The sequence below is a fragment of the Pan paniscus genome, chromosome 11 (assembly GCF_029289425.2).
Source record: "Pan paniscus chromosome 11, NHGRI_mPanPan1-v2.0_pri, whole genome shotgun sequence".
NCBI lineage: Eukaryota > Metazoa > Chordata > Mammalia > Primates > Hominidae > Pan > Pan paniscus.
In genome coordinates, this window is record NC_073260.2 from 10,538,925 (window position 1) to 10,564,622 (window position 25,698).

A 25,698-nucleotide genomic window follows, 5' to 3' on the forward strand; every position below is an offset into this window, starting at 1 on the left:
ATGCCCTGTCTCTACAAAATATAAAAACCTAGCTGGGCGTGGTGATGTGTGCCTGTGGTCCCAGCTACTTGAGAGGCTGAGAAGGGAGGATCACCAGAGCCTGGGAATTCAAGGCTGCAGTGAGCCATGATCATGCCCCTGCACTCTAGCCTCAGTGACAGAGTAAGACCCTGTCTCAAAAAAAAAAAAAAAGAAAAGAAAAAGAAAAAAAAGAAAAGATAACCAATTCACCCCCAAATGCCTGGGTTCATTTTGGGCTCCTCTGTTCTGTTCCTTTGGTCAGTGTGTCTATTTTACACCAGTATCATGCTGTTATGGTTACTAAACCTTTTTTTTTTTTTTTTTTTTGAGACGGAGTTACACTTTCGTTGCCCAGGCTGGAGTGCAATGGCACGATTTTGGCTCACCGAAATCTCCACCTCCCGGGTTCAAGCGATTCTCCTGCCTCAGCCTCCTGAGTAAGTGGGATTACAGGCATGTGCCACCACGCCCTGCTAATTTTTGTATTTTTAGTAGAGACGGGGCTTCACCATGTTGGCCAGGCTGGTCTCAATCTCTTGACCTTGTGAAACGCCCACCTCGGCCTCCCAAAGTGCTGGGATTACAGGCATGAGCCACTGCGCCCTGCTCTAAATATTTTTTTTGAGGGGGTACTTACTGTGAATGAGATTTTCTCTATTTCTTGTCTTTTTTTTTCTGAATTCAGTTTTTTATTTCTGCCTTTTTCTTGATTTCTTTTTCAGATAGTTTGTTAGTGTACAGAAATGTTACTGATTTCTGTTTGTTGATTTTGTTTCTTGTCACTTTAGTTCTAACAGCTTTTTGGTGAAGTCTTTAGGGTTTTTTCTAATATAAGATCATATTGTTGGCAAAGAGAGACAATTTCACTTCTTCCTTTCCTATTTGGATGCTTTTTCTTTCTCTTGCTTAACCAGTCTGGCTAGTACTGCCAGTACTATGTTGAATGAAAGTAGAGAGTGGGCATCCTCGTCTTGTTCCTGATCTTGGCTCACACCTGTAATCCTAACACTTTAGGAGGCCGAGGCGGACGGATCACAAGGTCAGGAGTTGAGACTAGCCTGGTCAACATGGTGAAACCCCGTCTCTACTAAAAATACACATTAGCCAGGCGTGGTGGCGGGCACCTGTAATCCCAGCTACTTGGGAGGCTGAGGAAGGAGAACGCTTGAACCCAGGAGGCGGAGGTTGCAGTGAGTGGAGATCGTGCCACTGCACTCCAGCCTGGGTGACAGAGCAAGACCTCGTCTCAAAGAAAATAAAATTAAATTAAAAATAAGGAAAAGATGTTGAATTTTGTCAAATGCTTTTTCCACATATAATGGATGGTCTAAGCTTTTTTAAATCTGAAAAATAACAGGCTATGTAATCATGTATGCAGAACCTCCTTACGCGGTACTCACTCCCTCCTCCCCCAGCTGCAGACTGCTGAGGCTGAACTGGAAGAATCCAACAGGCTCTTCCCAGGATTTCCTGGACCTTTTCTTAGAAGGGCTACTCTAAGAGACTCTGACTCCATCCCTGTTCAAACATTTTTCCCTGTTCTGAGGTCTCCAAAGTTTCAGCTCATCACAGCACCAATGCCCATTGCAAAGAACACATGATTTATTCAAGACAACTCGTCATCAACAGCACTGACTCAAGGAACAAAACAGATGAAAAAACTAAAGCAAACGTTCTGACCCTCTGGAGTGAGACCCGCTGAATTCATACAGCTCAATCTGTAAGTGTCCAAGATCCAGGGGGCAGGTTCTCAAGCAGGAAGCCTCAGGCACTCTGGCTCTGTGGGGACCTCCCTTGGGCATCTGCTTGAGAATCTGGGGAAGGGACATTATCAGGGCAGGTCCTTTCTGCAGGCAGTGTCCTGCTGGGAGCTCAGCCTAACCAAGGCCTGGTCCCTGTGCTCTTGACCTTCATCTCAAGGTCAAGGAGAGGGCACTTGACCCAACTCTGCCAGCGAGGCAAATTAATGGTGATTCAAGTAGTGTGGTTCCAGGAGGGAAGGTAGGGGGCAGACAAGAGTGAGTGCACTAAAGAGTCCTGGGCAGTGTCTGCTGGGTCCCAGGCAGTGGCCCAAGGTTATGAAGGGGTTGGAGAAGGGGCTGAACCACCAGCTGACAAGTCCTGGAGAGAGGGTGGCCCAGGTGAGCAGGAAGCATCATGCCTCTGCCTCATCCTGGAGGTCCTGGAGTCAGCCCAGTTCTCTTCCCATCTTTACACTCAATTCCAGTACAGAACTCAGAGCCCGCCCAGCCAGGACCTGCTGGAAAACCAGGCAGTTCCTAGAAGCATGGGGAGAAGAGGCTGACTTTGATCTTGGAAAACGAAGAGGATCTTGTCTCCAACTCCTTTCTCCCTTCCTATACCCATGCCTCATCCCCAGAGCACTTGCCAATGTGCAATACATAGCCAGGAGTCTGAATAAATAGTTGAAGTCTCCCAAATACTGTGCTCTGGGAGAGGAGACAGAAAGGCAGGTGCGGAAATCCAGGCGGCATCAAAGGAAAAGCCTGGTAGAAGAGCCACCTGGGGAAGCCTTTTCTGGCCCAAAGCCGGGCTTGGAAGGGCAGCGAGAAGTCCTGCCCACCAGACTCGGAAAGCTCTGGGGACAGGAGGGCTGCTGGGGCCTGACTCCTGCCAGCCAGTCTGGAGGACGAGGGTCCTCACTATGGCACCCGGCTTCCGGACACAAACCTTGTACAAGGAGGGAGGTGACTTGGTGAGAACTGGGAGTGGCCAGCTGCCCCTACTCAGGGTACACCTGCTCCAGCCCTGGGAACAGCTCAGGCAGGGGTCAGAGAAGGCCCTGCACCTCCCTCAGCCCGCAGGGGGTGGAGGGGTACACAGAGGCACAGACGTGGCCCTCCTAGAACTGGCAGGACCCAGGGCCTTTAAGCTCAGCTACCCCTGGCCCCAGAGAGGCTTCCTCGGGCCCCACTTGCCCTTTGTGGGACTCACTCAACCCAACCCTGGGTTGGGACCTGGAAGCCGAGGGAATGACAACTCTTCTGAAGCAATGGGTTCCGACCCTGGGCTCAGAATCAAGGTCCTTTTCTTTTCGGACAGGAGGGCCTCTGGGGGAACCTCCAGAAAAACCAGCTCCCCCTCTTTCTTTTCCCTCCCTGGGCAGAAAGCAGGGGCAGGAGGCTCAAAGCTTCATCCTTACTCAGCAGCATTTGGTTTCCAAGATTTCTGTGTAGGGAACGGGTTCAGAACCCTCTAAGTGAGGCACGGAGGACTCCCTCCCAGTTGGGAGGACCTAGGAGCCAGGGCTGGGGGATGGGAACAGGAGGCAAAGGCCAAGCTTGACCTCCAGGGGCCTTGCTGAGCCAGTCTCCTCATCTGTCGCCCAGGTTCAGGGGAGCAGAGGCAAGCGGGGAGAGGAGGTGGCTCAGGATAAGGCACCCCAACAGAGAAGGGAAGGGAGAGTAATGGAGAGAGGAATCATGAAGCAAGACACAGTCCCACTCTGGGAAGGAGGCGGAAGGAGACAGGCAGAGAGGTAGAGACAGAGAAGGAGGGGCTGGGAGACCTGGAGGCCTGAGAGACCCTCACTCCCTAACAAACACACACACACACACACACACACACACGGAGAAGATGCCTGGGGACTTGGGCCCACATTCACACCGACCGACTACAGACATCTGTGGGTGAGACAGACGGCAGGACTCAGCTTTCAGTGTCGCCTTCCCTGTGGAGCAGCCGAAGTGCCCCGCTCAGAAGCGGTTTCTGGCCCATTGGCCAAGCACCTCCCCTGAGTGGAGCCCAGGAGAAGACCAGAAGCAGGAACTGAGGCTGGGGCGGCAGAGCCGAGGCAGTGAGGGGCCCCTGCCAGCCTCCCAGTGCCAGAAACGGCCCTGGCCCAGGAAGGACAACTTCCCAAGCTCCAGCCCTCCTCAGTATCCTGGGCAAAGAGGGCAGAGTGCAGGGCAGGTGGGGAGCTGGGCGTGGCAGCAGAAGAAGGAGCACGGCACAGTGTGTCCCCAGTGGGCATGGCCTGGGTCTCGGGCCGATCCTGTGGCTTCCCCTCAGGCTGGGTTCCTACAGGTTTCTGTGTGTCCCGGGAGCCAGGGCACAGGGTCGGGAGGCTTCTCTCCCGAACATGGGCCTCTTGCTGCCGGGCTACTTTGAGTCTTGGAGCTCCTTGGCTTTCTGCAGGATCTGGCAGACATCTGTGATGGGGTAGTCCTGGGCACAGGAAAAGGCCAACAGTTGCCTCTGAAGCCACTTCACCCCTGCCACACCCACACCCTCCCTGCTGGGACCCGTTGCCATCCTGGATCCTGGGCCTCAGGGGCAGGAGCACAGAACACCAGGCATCCCACACTCCCCAACCCCCAGACCCCTGCATGCAGCTGACGCTACACCATGCAGCACCAACTCAATGATCCAAACACAACCACTCCCAGGCTCTCGCGGCCCTTTCCTCAGGACCAGACCGTGCTGCCTCAGCTCTCCCACTACTGCCACTGAACCCGAGCTCCCTCGTGTGGAGCCAGTAGGACTGGGCCAGTGTCTGAGCATCAGCGCCAAGTCCCAACAGCCCTGTGAGTGGCCACTGTGATTCTGCACTTTTTCCAGATCTGGTCCATGAAGTTAGGGAAAAGCAACTCTAGGCTGGGCTTGGTGGCTCACACCTGTAATCTCAGCACTTTGGGAGGCCGAGGTGGGCGGATCACCTGAGGTCAGGAGTTCGAGACCAGCCTGACCAAGATGGTGAAACCCTGTCTCTACTAAAGGTACAAAAATTAGCCAGACGTGGTGGCACACACCTGTAATCCCAGCTACTCGGGAGGCTAAGGCAGGAGAATCACTTGAACCTGGGAGGTGGAGGTTGCAGTGAACCGAGATTGCACCACTGCACTCTAGCCTGGACAACAGAGTGAGACTCCGTCTCAAAAAAAAAAAAACAACAACAAAGCAACACTAAGGCCACGTGCTGGTGAAGAAGCTGAGACCCAGAGATGCTGTAACTTGGCTTGGGTCACATGATGAGCACAGCAGAGCAAAACTGTGGACCTAAAGCTGTAGGCTCTTGAGCCCATGTTCTTTTTTTCTGAGACAGAGTCTTGCTCTGCCCCCCCAGGCTGGAGTGCAGTGACGCAATCTTGGCTCACTGCAACCTCCACCTCCCAAGTTAAAGTGATTCTCCTACCTCAGCCTCCCAAGCAGCTGGGAATTACAGGTGCATGCCACCAAGCCCGGCTAATTTTTGTATTTTTAGTAGAGACAGGGTTTCGCCATGTTGGCCAGGCTGGTCTTGAACTCCAGACCTCAGGTGGTCCACCCACCCCAGCCTCCCAAAGTGCTGGGATTATAGGCATGAGCCATCGCGCCCGGTGAGCCCATGTTCTTAATCACTACACCCCACCCTCCTTCCCCAGGCCTGAGCATGGCCACCAGCAAGCACGGCCATGTTCTGGGCACCTGCTGTGTCCTAGGTGTGAACACCTATGTAGAGTACACGGTTTGAAGGCCAAGTCACTTGCTCAAGGCCACCCAACATTCCAGGTCAGTGGCAGAACCAGGATTCAAACCCAGATCCAAACCAGATCTGCTCAGGGGTCTGGACTTTAATCCCTACTACACTCCGCTGCCCCTGCCCAGCCTGTCGCAGCAGCTGGCGTGGGCAGGTGCCTGGCGAGTGCCAGCCTCATGGCAGTGGCTGAGCCTGCCCCCAACTCCCATTACCTGCAGCAGCCGCATGTTCACAGTGAAGTCCCCTTCCAGCAACTGCTCCCGGATCAGCCTATGAAAAGCAGCAGCAAAAGCGCTGGGACCTGGGATGCTCTGAGTGCAGGCCCTGCCCACTCCTCCCTCCCTACCCACCTCAAGTTTGGTTTGTCGCCCTCCCAAGGACTCCAGAATCCCACTCCAGCCATGAAAGAGCAGCCCTGCCCACCCTTCGGGGCGGAGGGTCCTCCTGTCTGGCTTCTCCAAGGACTGCCCAGGTGAGCTGATGACAGCTCATGCCCGCACTCACATGAGCATGGCGCAGCAGACGAGGAGGAGGAAGTCAAAGCGGTTGTCATCGGCGAAGAGGGAGTCCCAGATGCGGATGACGTCAGGCAGCAAGAACTCCTGGGACAGCAGCAGTGTCAGCCAGCGGAAGGCAAAGAACTGGGGCTTGATGTTCTGCTCTTGCTGGGGAGACAGCGTGGGGGGTGGGGGGCATGACTCTGTGTTGGCTGCTGGCCATGGAGCACCACGCAGTGGGTCAGAAGTGAATTCAGAACAGCAGGGCCCAGCATGCCAGGTGTGAGCACCAGGGCTGGCACCAGGCTGCCAGACAGCCTTGCTTAGTAAAGGGGCAGAGCCTGTTTGCTGCCAGCCAACATCCTCAGATCTTCCTATTTTTTAAAGAGAAGCTGGAAACCCGAACCTTTATATAATGAGCTCTCCAGATTTATAAATGATGGCTCAAACTCTTTTCACACACTTTGCAGATGATAGCCTTGGGTTTGTGGATGTGCTGAGTGACCATCACAGGGCACTTACTAAAAGCCTGGGCTATGCTTAGAATATTAAATATGTCCTCTCACTCATTTAATCCACAGAACAATTCCACAGGCAATTATTCCCAGTAGAGACAAGCCTTCTGGTCAGCCACAGTGAATATTAACTGAAAAAGCATGCTACAAAACAGCAAAAGCATACTTCCTTTTTTTTTTTTAGAGATGAGGTCTCGCTATATTGCCTAGGCTGAAGTGCAGTGGCACAATCATGGATGGCTCACTGCAGCCTTGACCTCGAGGGCTCCTCTCTCAGCCTCCCGAGTAGCTGAGACTACAGGCCTGTGCCACCATGCCTGGCTAATTTGTTTTTAAATTTTTTATAGAGACAAAGCTTCACTATGTTGCTCAACCTCTGGGCTCAAGCAATCCTCCCGCCTCAGTCTCCCAAAGTGCTAGGATTACAACTGTGAGCCATCACACTCAACCCGTATTTGTTTAAAAAGATATGATTATTCCTGGCCAGCCAGGCACAGTGGCTCATGCCTGTAATCCCAGCACTTTGGGAGAGGAAGGTAGGTGGATCACTTGAGGTCAGGAGTTCGAGACCAGCCTGGCCAACACAGCGAAATCCCATCTCTACTAAAAATACAAAAACTAGCCAGGCATGGTAATGCACGCCTGTAATCCCAGCTACTGGGGAGGCTGAGGCATGAGAATTGCTTGAACCTGGGAGGCGGAGGTTGCAGTGAGCTGAGATTGCACCACTGCACTCCAACCTGGCCTCTGAGAGAGAGAGTCCTTCTCAAAAAAAAAAAAAAAAAAAAAAACCAGAAAAAAAAGGGCTGGGCACGGTGGCTCATGCCTGTAATCCCAGCACTTTGGGAGGCCGAGGCGGGTGGATTACGAGGTCAGGAGATCAAGACCATCCTGGCTAACACGGTGAAACTCCATCTCTACTAAAAATACAAAAAATTAGCCGGGCACAGTGGCGGGTGCCTGTAGTCCCAGCTGCTTGGGAGGCTGAGGCAGGAGAATGGCATGAACCTGGGAGGTGGAGCTTGCAGTGAGCCGAGATTGCGCCATTGCACTCCAGTCTGGGCAACAGAGCGAGACTCCATCTCAAAAAAAAAAAAAAAATGAAGTTAACACTTACCTCAGAAGACTACTAACAGCTTAACCAATTTAGTTCATAGTAAATGCCCTGCAGTATGCCTGGCACACAATGGGCACCATTCTCAACTTTCCCCTTCCCTCCCAGCTGGGCTCCACCATCAGCTGCCTCAGCACATGGGTCAGCGTCCCAGGCAGCAGCAGCAGCTACTTCTGACCCCCAGACGAGACCTCGCCCTGGGCTGGGATGGCACAGCAACTCTCTGCCTCCTGTCCCTTTCCACCCGTCTGTTCCTGGGGTCCTCACCAGTTTCAGGTAGAGCTCCACATCCTTATCTTTCAAGGTGGAGTAAACCTTCTCCATCTTGTAGGTGATGCCACACTGCGAGTCATCCAGGCTCTTGATAAAGTTGTCCCGGATCTCGGCCATGAGGTTGGTGAAGCAGAAAAAGGTGTCTGCCTCGGCGTGCTCTGGGAGAGAGCAGGATGGGGGCAGAAGTGGCGCACTCCAGGCCCACCCCACCTCTCACCTACCAGACATCTGCCCCGCTCTGAGCCCCGCCGAGTTGCCCCATCCTCATGGTCTGGCTCAGTCCTTCCTCTGTCCTTGACCCCTCTCCACCCCCAGGCTAAAGACATCGCCTCTTTCTTCTCACATCTGGCAATACTGTACATTCACTTAGCAGTTTATTACACACTCTCCTGATGACAATTTAAAAATCATTATTTAAATCTTATAATTCGGCTTCCTACATATCCACCTTCTCTACCAGAATTAAATTACAAATATCAAGAGATCAGTAAACATCCAACATTCTAGAAGATCACAGCTGCAAAGGATCTCAGAGATGATCCAGGCCAACTCCTCATCTGGCAGAGGGAGAACAGAGGCCCGAGAGGGAAAGTGAGGTGCACAGCCTGACACGGGCCAGCAACGAGGGATGTGGGCACCAAGAGCCTTCTTACCTTTCCACTCACTATTGGGGTCGGTGGCAAAGGTGTAGTAGAGGGGCCCCACGATTTCATTCATGCCTTGCACATAAGCGATGCCAGGGTTGAGCTTGGCGTAGATGAACAGGATCCGCTCCACCACCTCCCAGTGGGCCTCACAGCCATTGGGCAGCACCTCATACTCATTTAGGGATGATGGCGCAGAGTTCTTGTGTGGGGAGCTCATCTGGAGGAGAAGAGGAGGAGCCCGTCAAGAAAGACAATGCTGGGGTCAGTGGCTCATGCCTGAAATCCCAGCACTTTGGGAGGCTGAGGTGGGAGCTGAGCCCCAGTGGTCGAGGCTGCAGTGAGCCGTGATTACACCATTGCATTCCAGCCTGGGTGATAGAGCAAGACCCTGTCTCAGGAGAAAAAAACAAAAACAAAAAAAGAGACAACATGGGCGGGCCACAATAGCTCATGCCTGTATTCCCAGCACTTTTGGAGGCCAAGGCAGGAGGATCACTTGAGCCTAAGAGTTCGAGACCAGCCTGGGCAACATAGGGAGATCCCGTCTCTACAAAAAATGTAAATGTTAGCCGAGTGTGAAGGCACGCACCTGTGGTCCCAGCGACTTGCGAGGCTGGGGCAAGAGGATCACTTGAGACCACGAGGCTGAGGCTGCAGTGAGCTATGATCACATCACTGCACTCCAACCTGGGTGACAAGACACTGTCTCAAAAAAAAAAAAAAAAAAAAAAGGACAATGTGAAGGAGAACAATGTGTTCTTGCCAGAAATGTAAATGTTTACTGTTAAGCCTGGACCTATCTAGCATATGGGACATACACTGGCACAGAGGAACAAGTCAAACACCACCATGAGGAAACAAGGAGACAAACCTAGAACATGGGACATTCTGCAATATAACAAATGGTCCTAAAACCTAACTTATGGTGCTAAAAGTCAGAGCAGTGAGAAGTACTAACTAGGAAGGGGCATGCAGGAGCTTTCTGGATGTGGACATGTTCTGTATCTTGACTGACTGGCACTTACACAGGTACACACACAAGAAAAACATTCTCTAATTGTACACGTAATTGCACGTAAGTTACACTTCAATTTAAAACAAAAACTTTAGGGCCGGGCACGGTGGTTCATACCTGTAATCCCAGCACTTTGGGAGGTCAAGGCGGGCAGATTACCTGAGGTCGGGAGTTCAAGACCAGCCTGACCAACATGGAGAAACCCTGTCTCTATTAAAAATACAAAAAAATTAGCCAGGCGTGGTGGCGTATACCTGTAATCCCAGCTACTCAGGAGGCTGAGGCAGGAGAAGCACTTGAACCCAGGAGGCGGAGGTTGTGGTGAGCCGAGATTGCACCATTGCACTCTAGCCTGGGCAACAAGAGTGAAACTCCATTTCAAAAAACAAACAGGCTGGGTGCGGTGGCTCACGCCTGTAATCCCAGCACTTTGGGAGGCTGAGGTGGGCAGATCACGAGGTCAGGAGATCAAGACCATCCTAGCTAACACGGTGAAACCCTGTCTCTACCAAAAATACAAAAAATTAGCCAGGCGTGGTGGCAGGCACCTGTAGTCCCAGCTACTCGGGAGACTGAGGCAGGAGAATGGCATGAACCCAGGAGGCGGAGTTTGCAGTAAGTGGAGATCGTGCCACTGCACTCCAGCCTGGGCGACAGTGCGAGACTCCGTCTCAAAAAAAAAAAACAAAAAACAAAAAACAAAAAAACCTTAAATATGTCAAAAACAAACAACTGGCCAAGGCCAAGACTTTTCTTTCTTTTATTTGCCCCCCTGAGACAGAGTCTTGCTCTGTCGCCCAGGCTGGAGTGCAGTGGTGCGACCTCAGCTCACTGTAACCTCCACCTCCCAGGTTGAAGTGATTCTCCTGCCTCAGCCTCCTGAGTAGCTGGGAGTACAGGCACCCACCACCATGCCCAGCTAATTTTTTGTATTTTTAGTAGAGACAGAGTTTCACCATGTTGGCCAGTATGGTCTTGAACTCCTGACCTCGTGATCCGCCCGCCTCAGCTTCCCAAAATGCTGGGATTACAGGCATGAGCCACCGCGTCCAGGCTGGCCAAGCCTTTTCAAAAAGTCAGCTGTTGAGGGGATGGAGTTGGGGAGGGGAGGCCTAGTCCAAATCAAGAGACCAAAGAAAGAGAATATCCAAAGATACCACTGGCACAGCTGAGGACATCTCAATTGTTCATGGGTTGGGTATCAGGTGATATTATGGACTCATGGTTAATCTTCCCAGATGTGCTAATGGTAAGTAGGAGAATGCCCTTCTTCTTTTTTTGAGATGGAGTCTTGCTCTGTCACCCAGGCTGGAGTGCAATGGAGTGATCTTGGCTCACTGCAACTCTGTCTCCTAGGTTCAAACTATTCTCCCACCTCAGCCTCCCAAGTAGCTGAGATTACAGGTGCTCACCACCACGCCTGGCATTTTTTTTGTTTTGTTTTGTATTTTTAGTAGAGAGGGGGTTCCACCATGTTAGTCAGGCTGGTCTCAAACTCCTGACTTCAGGTGATCCACCTGCCTTGGCCTCCCAAAGTGTTGGGATTACAGGTGTGAGCCACCGCACTTGGCTGACAATGCCCTTATTCTCAGGAGATCCTACCGAAGTACTCGGTGGTAAAAGGTCAGACACCTGCAACTTACTCTCTCTATATATAATACACACACAAATAAAGCAATGTGAAAAACGTTAACAACTGTTGCATTTAGATGGAAAGTATACAGATAGTTATCCAGTGTACTCTCCTTTCAACTTTCCTGAATGTTTGAAAATTTTCATAAGAAAAGGTTGGAGGCCAGGCGCAGTGGCTCACACCTGTAATCCCAGCACTTTGGGAAACTGAGGTGGGTGGATCACTTGAGGTCAGGAGTTCGAGACCACCCTGGCCAAAAATCTCTACTAAAAATACAAAAATTAGCCAGGTGTGGTGGCACGCGCCTATGATCCCAGCTATTGAGGAGGCTAAGGCACGAGAATTGCTTGAATCCAGGAGGCAGAGGTTGCAGAGCGCCAAGATTGTGCCACTGCACTCCAACCTGGAAGAAACAGCGAGACTGTCTCAAAAAAAAAAAAAAAAGTTGGAAGATAAATAAAGAGATGATGATCCCTACTGAAGACTCCTACAATGAGCACGGGTCCCCAACACCAGCTGCCTGCCAGGATCCCTTGGGAACTTTGTAAATCAAGTGCTGGGCCCGGCCCTAGACCTGCTCAGGCGGAAGCTCCAGAGGTGAGTGACCCATATGAGAGAACCCAGGCAGTGACAGTGGATGAAGCCATCCTGGAAGCATAGGGTCCTGGAGACATTAAACTCTCTCTCCCCTAACATACACATACATATGTATGCGCACACATGCAGGGATGTTCACACACAGAGACACACATCAGCCACATTTACCAAGAGCTTTCTTATTTTTTATTTTTGAGACGGAGTCTCGCTCTGTCGCCCAGGCTGGAGTGCAGTGGCGCGATTTCGGCTCACTGCAAGCTCCGCCTCCTGGGTTTACACCATTCTCCTGCCTCAGCCTCCCGAGTAGCTGGGACTACAGGCGCCTGCGACCACACCTGGCTAATTTTTTGTATTTTTAGTAGAGACGGGGTTTCACCGTGTTAGCCAGGATGGTCTCGATCTCCTGACCTCATGATCCGCCCGCCTCAGCCTCCCAAAGTGCTGGGATTACAAGCGTGAGCCACGCCTGGCCCTTAACAAGAGCTTTTTATGCGGCAGACAATGCTGTACAGGTATTCCTCCATTTAATCCACTGAACAATCTAAAATATTCTCTCAACATCATTTTCAAGATGAGGAAACTGAGGCTCAGAAATGTCGGGCCACTCCTTAAATGTCTAACATTAGGTGTTGGCATCAGGACTTGACCCTGAACTGGCTGACTCCCAAACCTAAGGTCCAGGACTTCAGGGCAGGCTGCCTCCTGAGGATGCCCAGGGCTTTCTGCTTTTGAAGAATCTGCATAGCCATGACCTCATTTCATCCTCTTGGCAGCTCAGGCAGGGCAGAAATGATTATGCCCAGTTTATGGTCTAGGAAACAAAGGCCAGGATATGTGTGACTTGCCCAGAGTCACACAGATGGTCTTTAACTCAAACTGCCCAATCATGAACCCACAGGCTTAGGGATGAAGTTTCTGGTGGGTTCTCTGCTACCAGGACCAAAAGTTAAACCAGGTAACAGTGCTCTTTACACCTAGTTACTACAGTGAAAGGAATGACAGGAGCCAGTCCCCTCCCGGCCCTTCAGCCAGGAAATCAGCAGCCAAGAGTACTGCCCACAAAGCCAGCCTCCTGGTTATCTAGTCACGCAATCTGCACTGCACAGCAGTTCTGCTGGGCACCCAACTCTCGTAGGCACCTGCAACCCTGGATCGGCCATATCTGCCCCTGCCTGTCAGATCTTCGATCAAAGTCATTCCCAGCTGGGTGTGGTGGCTCACGCCTGTTATCCTGGCACTCTGGGAGGCCCAGGTAGGAGGATCGCTTAAGCTCAGGAGTTCAAAACCAGTCTGGGTGTCATAGCAAGACTCTGTCTCTATTTAAAAAAATAAAACAAACAAACAAAAAACAAAGTCATTCCCCAGGGGGAGAAAAACTTTTGCAGCAGTATCTGCCCTAGCTTGTTGGAGGCTACAGAAAAGGGTTTTTCCATCGATGGAAGACAGTGAAAAGTTTAGGGGAACAAGCCACTATTCCAGAGACCAAAGTAGGGGGTGTAAATTAAGGAATAAGATAATATACTTGTTTGACTACAAGGAGCTTCTCAGAGTGACAGGAATCTATTAAAAGTTGGGGGTCCTATCAGTTCCACCCAGAGTCTCTCAGATCTAACCCTGCTGCATCCCTGCTCCCACCACCTCTTGCCTAGACAACTGCAGTGGCCTTCCAGGTAGCCTCTCTACCGCCACTCCTGTATCTCCACAGTGCCTAAAGCATTTCTGACACAAGCAGATATGAATTATGTCACTGCCCTGCTTACAGTGCTGTAAAGGATTCTCCCCACCCCTCATGACAAAGGCCCCACGTGGCCTCACCAGCACCAACCTCTTCACTCGCTCTCTGCTTCTAGCCACCCCGTGGCCTCCCTGACCTGGAACACACCATGCTGTCTCCCGCTGAGGACTTTGGCATATGCCCTCCTCTCCACCTGGAATGCTCTCTTTTCTTTTTTTTTTTTTTTGAGAGGGTCTTGTTTTGTCACCCAGGCTGGAGTGCAGTGGTATAATCTAGACTCACTGCAACCTCCACCTCCCGGGTTCGAGCAATTCTACTGCCTAAGCCTCCCAGGTAGCTGGGATTACAGGCACCTGCCACCATGCCCAGCTAATTTTTGTATTTTTAGTAGAGACAAGATTTCACCATGTTGGCCAGGCTAGTCTCGAACTCCTGACCTCAGGTGATCCACCCACCTCGGCCACCCAAAGTGCTGGGATTACAGGCATGAGCCACCACACCTGGCCAGGGCCAAATTTTTGTATTTTCAGTACAGATGGGGTTAAATCCCCAGGTTAGTCAGGCTGGTCTTGAACTCCTGGCCTTAAGTGATCTGCCTGTCTTGGCCTGCCAAAGTGCTGGGATTACAGGCATGGGCCATTGTGCCTGGCCGTTTTCTTAATTTTTATTTTTTTGAGACAGGGTCTGGCTCTGTCACCCACGCTGGAGGGCAGTGGTGTGATGTAGGCTCACTGCAACCTCTGCCTCCCAGGCTCAAACCATCCTCCTACCTCAGCCTCCTGAGTAGCTGGGACTACAGGCACATGCCATCATGCCCAGCTAATTTTTGTATTTTTTGTAAAGACAGGGTTTCACCATGTAGCCCAGGCTGGTCTTGAACTCGTGGGCTCAAGCAATCCTCCTGCCTCAGCCTCCCAAAGCGCTGGGATTACAGGCGTGAACCACTGTGCCCAGCCCTATCACAATTTCTCACATTTGTAATGACCTTCTCAGAGCCATCCCCACTATAAGATTAGAAGCCTGACTCATTCACTCACTGTGATGCAGGGCCCTTCCCAGCAGCCATTACACCCAGATGGGAAACAGTGAACCTCTGTTACCCAACTTTTAGAAAGCACCCCAGGATCTGGCAGCATCAGGATTGCGCTGAGTAACTGTCAAGCAGATGGTCATGGCCCGACACCTTGTGGCCAGGAGTTTAAGAGAAAAAGGAAAGAAAAGACTGTTGGGGGAGTCCCTGGGGACCCCAGGTTGGCACTCACATTTGTGACCCCACTCCGGTTCCGGGCCACCGTCTGAGATTTCAGTGTTGTCTGTTCCACTCTCTTACGAAGGGTTTCAAACTCATTCTGGGGGTCCAGGATGAGGAGGCAAGGGTAGTCAGTGGCCCTCTGGAAGAAGGAAATGTCTGGGCACAACCTCCTGTCAAGAGGGAACAGGAAAGAATCTTGTTACTCAGGGTGGAAGTTTTCGCCATCCCATCTGCCAGGAGACCCCAAGACTCCCCAAAAGCATTGTTTTTTGTTTTTGTTTTTGTTTTTGAGACGGAGTCTTGCACCGTCGCCCAGGCTGGAGTGCAGTGGAGCGATCTCTGCTCACTGCAAGCTCCACCTCCTGGGTTCACGCCATTCTCCTGCCTCATTCTCCCAAGTAGCTGGGACTACAGGTGCCCGCCACCACGCCTGGCTAATTTTTTATTTTTTTAGAGATGGAGTTTCACCGTGTTAGCCAGGATGGTCTCGATCTCCTGACCTCGTGATCCAGCCACCTCAGCCTCCCAAAGTGCTGGGATTACAGGCATGAGCCACTGGTACCTGGCCAGCATTATTTGTTTTTAATTACGTTTTGAATCACTAGAGGTCAAGAGTTTGAGACCAGCCCGGCCAACATGGTAAACTTTGCCTCTATTAAAAATACAAAAATTGGCTGGGCACGGTGGCTCACGCCTATAATCCCAGCACTTTGGGAGGCTGAGGCAGACGGATCACCTGAGGTTGGGAGTTTGAGACCAGCCTGACCAACATGGAGAAACTCCGTTTCTACTAAAAAAATACAAAATTACCCGGGCATGGTGGTGCATGCCTGTAATCCCAGCTACTCAGGAGGCTGAGGCAGAAGAATCGCTTGAACCTGGAAGGCGGAGGTTGCAGTGAGCCGAGATCGTGCCATTGCACTCCAGCTTGGGCAACAAGAGCGAAACTCCGTCTCAAAAAAAAATTAGCCAGGCGCAGTGGCGGGTGCCTGTAATCCCAACTACTGGGGAGGCTGACACAGGAATTGCTTGAGCCTGGGAGGAGGAGATTGCAGTAAGCCAAGATCGCACCACTGCGCTCCAGCCTGGGTGACAGAATGAGACTCGGTCTCAAAAAAATAATAACAACAACAACAATTACAACATTTTATTTTAAAAACAGTATTTTTTTAAAAAGCTGTAATCATTGTATATGTATACATGCCCACATTTTATGTGTATTTGCAAATAGATATATACTTTTTTTTAAAAGTGTCATTATGGTCATACAACCTAACTCCTCTTTTAAACGCTAAACATATTTCCATGTAAAAATATTTATCTAGGTCAGGCACAGTGGCTCACCACTGTAATCCCAGCACTTCAGGAGGCTAAGGCAGGAGGGATCCCTTGAGCCCAGGAGTTCAAGACCAGCCTGGGCAACAAAAGGAGACCCCATCTGTATAAAAAATTAGTTGGGGCCAGGTGCGGTGGCTCATGCCTGTAATCCCAGCACTTTGGGAAGCCGAGGCAGGCGGATCACGAGGTCCAGAGATCAAGAACACCCTGGCTAACATGGTGAAACCTCGTCTCTAATGAAAATACAAAAAATTAGCTGGGTGTGGTGTCGGGCACCTGTAGTCCCAGCTACTTAGGAGGCTGAGGCAGGAGAATGGTGTGAACCCGGGAGGCGGAGCTTGCAGTGAGCCAAGATCGTGCCACCGCACTCCAGCCTGGGTGACAGAGTGAGACTCCTTCACAAAAAAAAAAAAAAAAGATGGAGACCATCCTAGCTAACACGGTGAAACCCCATCTCTACTAAAAATACAAAAAATTAGCCAGGTGTGGTGGCATGTGCCTGTAATCCCAGCTACTCAGGAGGCTGAGGCAGGAGAAATCATTGGAACCCGGAGGTTGCAGTGAGCCAAGATTGCGCCAGTGCACTCCAGCCTGGGCAACAGAGCAAGACTCCACCTCAAAAAAAAAAAAAAAAAAAAATTAGCTGGGTGTGGTGGCATGTGCCTGCAGTCCTGGCTACTCAGGAGGCGGGGCAGGAGGATCACTTGAGCCTGGGAGTTCAAGGCTACAGTGAGCTAAGATCAAGCCACTGTACTCCAGTCCAGCCTGGGCAACAGAGCAAGACCCTATCCCAAAAAAAAAAAAAAATTATCTAACATGCACAAACACAGGGTGATTTGTGGTAGCAAAAGAGATTTGGTTCCATAAGTTATACACTGTACAACAGAATATTATACAGCTGAACTGGAAAGATGTCCAAGACAGAGTGAGAGGGAAAACAAGTTGGGAGATGGTGTCTAGAATGTGATCAAGTTTTTAAAATATATGTATTGCAGTACACACACATTTTTCAGACTTCTTATACTTAGCACATTGCAAACACGCTTCTAGAAGCACCAAAGGATCACTACCCATGTAAAACAGAACCTGGCCAGGCATGGTGTCTCATGCCTGTAATGCTAGCACTTTGTGAGGCTGAAGCGGGTGGATCACTTGAGGTCAGGAGTTCGTGACCAGCCTGGCCAACTGGTGAAACCCCATCTCTCCTAAAAATACAAAAATCAGCCAGGCGTCGTGGCACATGCCTGTAATCCCAGCTACTAGGGAGGCTGAGGCAGAAGAATCGCTTGAACCCGGGAGGCGGAGGTTGCAGTGAGCCGAGATTGCACCACTGCACTCCAGCTTGGGTGACAGAGGGAGCCTCTGTCTCAAAAAAAAACAAAAAACAAAAAAACAGAACCTATTTCCCCAGGTCACGGAGTGGTTCTTGACTTGAACACAGCAATCAGAACACCTCGTGGGTAAACGCTGCACCAACCCTAGCCTGAGAGCACAAGAGGCAGTGCCTCCTTTCTCCTGCAGCCTGGCTGAGTTGCCCTGTGCGGGGGTCACATGGGGCCATCTGAAGATGAGCCTGGGCTGAGGAGCAGCACCCAGGGTGGCAAGGGAAAGGAGGACTCTGCTTTATCCTGCCACGCGCCTTCTTCCCCGGCCACAGGGCACTCTCATGTGCTGTGCCTCAGCCCAGCACTCTTCCACCCAGCTTGCTGCCTCCTCCTCTTTTATATCTCATCCTGAGCCTCCTCCCTGGAAAGGCTTTCCTCGACCCCCCAAAGGAAAACAGGGCCTCCCTCTGATTCTCTAAAAGCACCAGTTTTTCCCTCCTTCACAGCATTACAGTATTTGCAATTACATATCTGTTTCCAGGTTTAGTATATGTCTCCTGACTTACACTGGAAGCTCTCAGAAGGCAGAGACTGTTTCAGTCCTGCTCACTCCTAAACCCCTCCTGACACCGGTACTCGGCCATTCCTTGAGAAGGAGCCGAATGGAGGGGCACCTGTCTGTACTGGTGCAGACTGACTTGGGCACCTGAGAGCTGCCCCTTGGAGATTCTGAAGGGTCACTGCGGGTCAGAGTGCCAGCTTGTCCTGTCTAACCAAGTGCCGGGGGTCCCAGGCAGGCTGTTGTAAAAGGAACAGGATAAGCTCCCAGGACCCTTCTCTGATGGAGATCTGATCATTCTAAGGGCCTCTGTATGTGCTAAGTCCCACGTATCTGTGGAGACCCAGCCTGTTCTGTGCCCTTAGCCTGAACCACCTTACTCCTACTTCACAATAGAGTAATGATCAGAAGGTGTGAGTCACTTGCCCAAGGTCACACAGCTAACAACTGGTAAAGGCGGAACGGAAACCAGGCAAATGGACTCCAGAACCCAAGCCCTTGGCCACTCCACCCACCTGTGGACAAGGCCTGCCTTCTAGTTCCTCACCTAGCCCAACACGCTGCCAAACTCCCCAGCCCGACAGGGCCGCACAGCCAGCATCTCCACATTTCTTTACCAAGTGGAAAAGCACAAACGCATGTAGCTCAAGATTTTAAAAACTGTGTATCTGACCCTGTCACTCCTTTACTCAAAACCTTTGCATGGCTGCCTCATGCTCTTAGAATCAAGTCCAAGGTCCAGCCCCATCTCCCACCCTGGCCTTGGCATTGTTCCTCAGATGTGCCAAGCTCTGCGGGCTCTCTGGACCTTGCCAAGGGCAATTCCCTGCCCAACATGGCCTTTGCTACACTCTTCCCCTGAGGCCTCCCACTCCTCAGATCTCAGCTGAATCACTGCTTCTCAGGTGAGGTTTCCCCAAACCCCCTCAAATTTTCCTTCAAGAGCATTTACCACGAATGCCATCTGCTAAGATCTAATGGGCTGAATGTCTGTCTTGCCATCCTCCCTTCTAGGTTCTGAGATCCTTAAGGAGAGGGAACACACCAGTGCTCAACCCTGAACTTAGTGCTAAGCCTGGCATACAAAAGGGGCTCAATACTTGTTGAATGAATGTCAGATGAATCCATAAACACCTGGGGTACAAATGAAACTACAGCTCAGATAAGAACAGCCAGGTACATGCAAGCACAGAATCTCCCTCGCTAGCCTCATTCTCAGCCTATCGTCAATAGGGCCTGGACCCAACCGCTGGGACAATCCACCAGCAGCTCCGCAAACACTCACCCACAGGCCCGGCCTGCAAATGGAAAAGACAGAGCTGCAGAGAGCCCCAGAAGTCCCATGGGCCAGCTCTCGGCCCCAGGCACCCTGCCTACCGGACATCTTTGTCGATCTGCAGCAGCACCTCGTTGTCCTTGAAGTACGTGTTCCACCGGCTGTCAGGGTTGGGGTTGAGTGGCTGTGGGGAGAAATGAAGATGCTCTGTCCAAGGCCCAGATAGGCCCCGGGGCCCGATTCTATCCCGGAAACCTGAGCAGTGGCCTTGCTGCAACAATCCCACTGCACACTGAGGTGTGGCCCTGACACCTCCTGCAAGCTACTCAGAGGAGCCAACACAGCCCTTCCCTCAGCCTCCTGAATCCGTTCAAACTCCACAGCCGGGAGCCCAGCCTGGGGGCCTGCTTTGAGGGCATCTCTGCTGGGCAGGGACTCTGTTCCTTTTCTGTCCGTTGCTCTAGCTTGAGAACTTTGCATATAACAGGTGCTCAGTAAATGTTTGCTTGCTGAATAAATGAATTCGGTTTCTTCGGTTCTCATTCATCGATGCTCTGAGTCGTCAATTCCTATCTGTGAGTCTGGGCCTGGGGCCCTTCCATTTCTTTCTCCCGCGCTGTGAAGCCCAGGGAGGAGCTCAGCATTTGAGGAGAACAAGGCTTCCTGGCAGCCACAGAGGGCAGCCTAGCCTCCCTCCCGCCCTGCTCTGACTTTCTTCAAGGAACAGGGATGAGGGTTGAAATAGACCATGTCCTCAGAGCACCTGATGCAGGGCTGCCCCTGCAATGCTCCCTGGACCCCAACTATCATTTGTCTTACTGAGCCCAGGGCCCCCAAGCTTAGTGACCCAACGCAGAAAGGAGGAACTGGGAGGTCCAGAGGGGACTGACACCAGACTGCACCTACCCCCTGGCATGCAGGGGCCCTTGCCTGCTCCAAGGCCGCCACCCCTCCACATTCTGTATCCTGGGTCTCTGCTGCCAACCTCTACTCACATGGTCCTCAAAAGTCACATCCTCCCTGGACACACCCATGTTGGCCTTGGCAATGCCAGGCTGGATGATCATTTCCCTCAGGAACTGGGCATACAGCTCCCTGCAGGAGACAAGTGAGAAGGATGATTCCCAACGGTCCTGCCCAGGGAGCCCAGACCAGAGCAGCAGCCGCAGGAGGCAGGGCGGCCCCAGCGGTACTGGCTCCGTCACATGCAAGGGCCCTCCTGTCACTGCCCTTACACGGGGTCTCACCTCTGCTTGGCCAGGATGGAGGTCCATGAGGCTCTCTCCAAGGGAAGGTAGTTCAAGAGAATCTGCACAGAGGGAGAGGGGCAAAGCTCTGGTGACCCTCCTGCACCAACATCAGTCTTTAGGCGGGGATGACAGGCCTCAAGAAAAACATCTCATAAAGTCCCAAGAAGACAAGATGGGCTAAAATCCAGGAATGCCAGTATGAGCTAGGGGTAGCCTCCCCCTTCCTCCCCACTGCCTCCCTCCTCCTTTAACCCAAACCAGCCCTTCCCTCTGCTTTTTCTCACACAGACTCTCCCACATGATCATCAGACCCTGTGCTCTAAAGGGCTGGAAACCAGGACACTGGGCTTCCATGGCCACCTGAGCTGGGAGCTTTGGGCAAAGCACAGCCTTTGTTTTGTCCCAATAAGCATGACTTTCACTGTACTTCACGGACCAGGAAGCAGAGGTCTTCATTGTTGGCATTACAAAGTGTCCCATCCCCAAGGGGATCCCAGAGAAGACACCAAGAGGAACAGAAAACCCAGAACTTCCCAGAAAAGCTCCCTCAGACAAGCAAGGAAAGGTGCAGAACAGGAGGAAGAAGCCAGGGGTAGGGGCAGCCCATGCAGGAAAACCCAGGGACTCTCAGCAGAGCAGAAGCCCCACCCCAGGCACACCCACCTTCCAGCAGAGGCACCGCAGTCCGCCCTCACAGGGGATGCCTGTGGACACAGCAGGCAAAGGTCATGCCCCAGGCCAGAGTCCCAGAACCCCCAGCCCTTCACCGTGGAGCCAACTGGCAGGGAGTAGAGTGGGCAAGAAGTACTTCTTCAAGAATCATTTCCCCAAGAAAGATTACTAGACTGGATGGTTTCTTTTTTTTGAGATGGAGTCTCCCTCTAACACCTAGGCTGGAGTGAAGTGGCACAATCTCGGCTCACTGCAGCCTCCGCCTCCCGAGTTCCAGCGATTCTCCAGCCTCAGCCTCCCAGGTAGCTGGGATTACAGGCACGCGCCACTATGCTCGGCTAATTTTTGTATTTTTAGTAGAGACAAGGTTTTACCATGTTGGCTAGGCTGGGCTTGAACTCCTGACCTCAGGTCATCCCCCCGCCTCGGCCTCCCAAAGTGTTAGGATTACAGGCGTGAGCCACCACACCCAGCCTAGACTGGATGTTAATTTTTTTTTTTTTTTGGAGACAGAGTCTTGCTCTGTTGCCCAGGCTGGAGTGCAGTGGCGTGATTTCTGCTCACTGCAACCTCCGCCTCCCCGGTTTAACTAATTCTTCTGCCTCAGCCTTGCAAGTAGCTGGGATTACAGATGTGTGCCACCACTCCTAATTTTTGTATTTTTAGTAGAGACAGGGTTTCACCATATTGGCCAGGCTGGTCTCGAACTCCTGACCTCAGGTGATCCACCCGCCTCAGCCTCCCAAAGTGCTGAGATTACAGGTGTGAGCCACCATGCCCGGCCTGAAATGTTTTTTTGAGGATAACACCTTCTCATCCTTGATATTCCTTCCTCAGGAGCAGCCTTTACCACCACCATCTCATCCTAATTCAGGTCAGTTCCCCTGTTATAAGCAATAATGGCTCTGTGACTATTTCATAGCATCTGTCATAAGTGGAATTATTTTATATATATATATATATATATATATATATATATATATATATATATATAGTGTATTTTCTTAACGTCTGTAACCCCTACTACTGGGTAAGCCCCAGAAGGACAAAAACCACATCTATTATTCCCAGTGCGTAGCACAGAGCACTGCACATAGAAGATATTCCATACATATTTGTGGAATATAAACTAAGCTATGAATGCAAAGTATTTTGTGCTTTACAGATATTATTTCATTTAATCTTCATTATAACCCCAGTAAGTAGGGAAGATTAACGTAATTGTCGTAAGAAGGAAACTTATCTGTAAAACTCTTAACTACTAACACTGACTGCCTCCCCTTTGGGGCCTATATTTCACTCCTAAACAGAAAGACAAAGTTCTCCTGCAATAAGATCAGGAAGCTCACTACAGCAGTTGCTGCTGTAGTATCCCTGGTACCATGAACATGAGTGAATACCTCCACTTCAGAATCTATATGAGGATGACAGGGACAATATAAGAAGTTCTTTTTTTTTTTTTTTTTTTTTTGAGATGGAGCTTCACTCTTGTCGCCCAGGCTGGAGTGCAATGGCGCAATCTCGGCTCACTGCAATTCCCAGGTTCAAGTGATTTTCCTGCCTCAGCCTCCCGAGTAGCTGGGATTACAGGCAAGTGCCACCAAGCCCAGCTACTTTTTTATATTTTTAGTAGAGACTAGGTTTCACCATGTTGGCCAGGCTGTTCTCAAACTCCTGACCTCAGGTGATCCACCTGCCTCGGCCTCCCAAAATGTTGGGATTACAGGCATGAGCCACGGCACCTGGCCAGAAGTTCTTGCTGGCAAAGTTACAGGGGCAAAAAAGTGACAAGAAGCTATGCAGAACACGTTGGGATATTTTTTAAAACAGGCAAAAAGAGAGTTATCTTTGTGCTCATTGGGGCAAAGTCTAACACAGCAGGATCAGCTCCTTAAAGTCAGTGTCCCAAGGCTACCCATTTTACCACTAGCCAAGGTTTAGTTCAGGCAGCTTAGACCCCAAGCCAGGGAGAGAACCAGGAACAACCCTGCAGTTAACCAAACTCACCAACACAGGAAGCTAGCTAAGGAATGAGGAAAGACTGTCCTGGGCTCAAAAGGTCCCCCCAACTCTCATTCTCCAGTCTTCAGTCCTGTCCTGTTACTCTCAGGAATCTGGCACCTCCTGCGGAAAGCTTAGGGCAAGGCATGCTAAGTGTGGCCACTGCCCCTCTGGGAAACCCCTCCAAGCTCAAGGCAGTCACTGCCTGTTCAGCTCTACAGAATCTGGAAAAGGCCCCAAGAGTCTATGTGTAATTTCCTTCCAAGGCCCCAGCCCCCAGCAGCTGGGCCCCAGAGCTGACCAGGTATGGCCTCCCCCTGTATTCTAGCCACAGGGCTGCTCTAGGGAAACCGTGAAAATACAGAATGGCTTCTTACCACTAAAGCTGAGTTCCCGCAGCTTTTCCAATGCAATTGAGGGCTCCTTCAGGACATCCTGGAAATCTGCAATTCTGGAAGGGGAGATAGGATGGCAAATGAAGCATGCTGATATCGGCTCAGTGAGACCCACAGCCCTCAGCTCCCTCACACTGCCAGTTTCCAACCTGTGCCTCTCTCCCCTTTAGGACATAAAAATCACACAGCTTAGTCAAGGTCCTCACCAAAGACAGCTTTGGAGAACAATAAAACTATATTTCACTTCTTCCTCTACAACCAGAAACACAGAATGCCAGGGAAGAAACTTGAGAGATATTCTTGTCTAGAAGTTCCCAAATGAGGACCATAAAATTAGACATATTCCAACATTCTAATACTTAGTGAGCTGACATTTACTGGGCACTTCCTGCCGGCCAGGCCGGGTCCACGCACAGCCACCAACTGAACTCCTTGGACCTCAGGAACCAGGAGTAATTTGATATGCAGACAATGGACCATGCTCACAAATATAACCATTACAAGACCTCTGGGCCTGCCAGAAGGCAAGGACAAAGGGTTTAAAAAACACGTCCTGAAGGAAAACTGAAGAGTGAGCAAAATTCAGCCAGTGCTGCAGGATCTGGCCTGGGGGAGGGGCCAGACTGGAGAATGCAAGTTCTCTAGCAATCCTAGTAAGAAAAAGGCACGGGGGACAGGGTGCACTTGGAGAGAGTACGGGAGCAGGGGGATCAAAAGGGGGAAAGGCACGGGGGCGGGGCATGGGGGTCTGGATGAGGAAGACTCAGGGGAAGGGGGACACCAGGGGTCCAGGATGAGGGAGGCAGAAGGAGTGACACCAGGGGCAGGAGAAGGGCCGCCCCTCCGTCGTTCCTGCAGCCCACAGGCAATGAGGTTAGAAGGTGGACGCTCGAGACCCTCTGCCGAGGGGGTCTGCCGATTCCTGGCCACACCCGCGCTTCCCCCTTCTGAGGGGCATAAGGGGCAGCCTGGCCAGGAGTGGCCCAGCCGGGTCAGGCCCCATGGCCCCTTACCGGCTCTTGTGCAGACTTGACATGGTGTTGACTTCCGGACCCCCCAGCCGCCTCCGCCGCCTGCGCCTCTGCCGCCTGCGCTGCCGCCGCCGCCGCCGCCCCCCAGGGACGCGGGGCTCTGGGCAAAAGCCTCCGGCGGGAAACACAGCCACTAGCCTGCGCGTTCCACCGCCTCAGCCCCGCCCCGCCCCGCCAGTCACGTGCCACCCCTCGACTGTCACGCTTCCACACGGTACTGGCGGCTACGGCCGGCCGGGTTGAGCGGGGCAACCTCGGGTCTGGTGGGCGTGGCAATCGCGGGCCGGGAGCCCCAGCGCCGCCGACCCTGCGGGCCAAATTTGAGAACCCGCCGGTGACAGCGCAGACTGTGTGTCTCTGGACTATTCCTTGCGCTTCCCTGGGCCTCAGTGTCTACTTACGCAATATACCTGTCACCCTGTCGTCTTCCCTGCACGCACCCCCCTGTAATTAACTACTGCATGATTGTTACAGGAGTCTCGGCCTCCCCTGCTAAACTGTTCAGGCCCCCCAGCTTATCTTGGTCTCTGCAGAATCCTCAAGGCCTGTATAGCAGGGACTCGCATGAACCGCCGTGCGCGGCCCAACTTTTTTTTTAATAAAAACTATACCAGCAAACCCTATAAAATGTAAGTTAGGAAGACAGAAAAAAACACAAATGATGTCTTAAGAAAAATAGGCTGGACCGGGCGCGGTGGCTCATCCCTGTAAATTCCAGTGCTTTGGGAGGACGAGGCAGGCAGATCACTTGAGGTCAGGAGTTGGAGACCACTCTGGCCAACACGGTGAAACCCCATCTCTACCAAAAATGCAAAAATTAGCCGGGCGTGGTGGCAGGCGCCTGTAATCCCAGCTCCTCGAGATTACCTTCTTTACAAAAGATGTAAAAATTAGTTGAGTAGGCCGGGCGTGGTGGCTCACGCCTGTAATCCCAGCACTTTGGGAGGCTGAAGCGGGCAGATCACCAGGTCAGGAATTTGAGAACAGCCTAACCAACATGGTGAAACCTCGTCTCTACTAAAAATACAAAAATTAGCCGGGTGTGGTGACGCACAACTGTAATCCCAGCTACT

At 51.6% G+C, this 25,698-nt stretch overlaps 1 protein-coding gene across 2 annotated transcripts; it reads right to left on the bottom strand.

Annotated features, from left to right (window-relative positions):
* Positions 1-1,601: 1,601 nt before the first annotated feature.
* TBC1D13 (TBC1 domain family member 13) lies at positions 1,602-24,788 on the bottom strand. Of its 2 annotated transcripts, none has more exons than XM_003822339.4 (12): positions 24,608-24,788; positions 23,577-23,650; positions 21,190-21,230; positions 20,524-20,585; positions 20,272-20,371; positions 19,378-19,460; positions 14,789-14,948; positions 8,553-8,763; positions 7,894-8,057; positions 6,005-6,165; positions 5,713-5,770; positions 1,602-4,209 (listed from the first exon to the last, which is right to left on the bottom strand). In XM_003822339.4, the coding sequence occupies exons 1-12, from the start codon at positions 24,628-24,630 to the stop codon at positions 4,144-4,146; spliced, it is 1,203 nt and encodes a 400-aa protein (XP_003822387.1). In that variant the 5' UTR covers positions 24,631-24,788; the 3' UTR covers positions 1,602-4,143. The 2 variants fall into 2 exon arrangements, with proteins under 2 accessions (XP_003822387.1, XP_034785108.1); XM_034929217.3 differs by having other exon boundaries at positions 6,005-6,102; positions 24,608-24,764.
* Between the last annotated feature and the right edge of the window lie 910 nt (positions 24,789-25,698).

What these genes read in the sequence shown, in the direction of transcription:
- TBC1D13 (XM_003822339.4), bottom strand. Translation starts at nt 24,630, where the DNA reads ATGTCAAGTCTGCACAAGAGCCG. An exon ending in ACCGGAGTGGGGTCACAAAT is followed by an intron (nt 8,764 to 14,788) that starts GTGAGTGCCAAC and finishes CTTCTCCTCCAG; the next exon opens with ATGAGCTCCCCACACAAGAA. An exon ending in CCCCAATAGTGAGTGGAAAG is followed by an intron (nt 8,058 to 8,552) that starts GTAAGAAGGCTC and finishes GCTCTCTCCCAG; the next exon opens with AGCACGCCGAGGCAGACACC.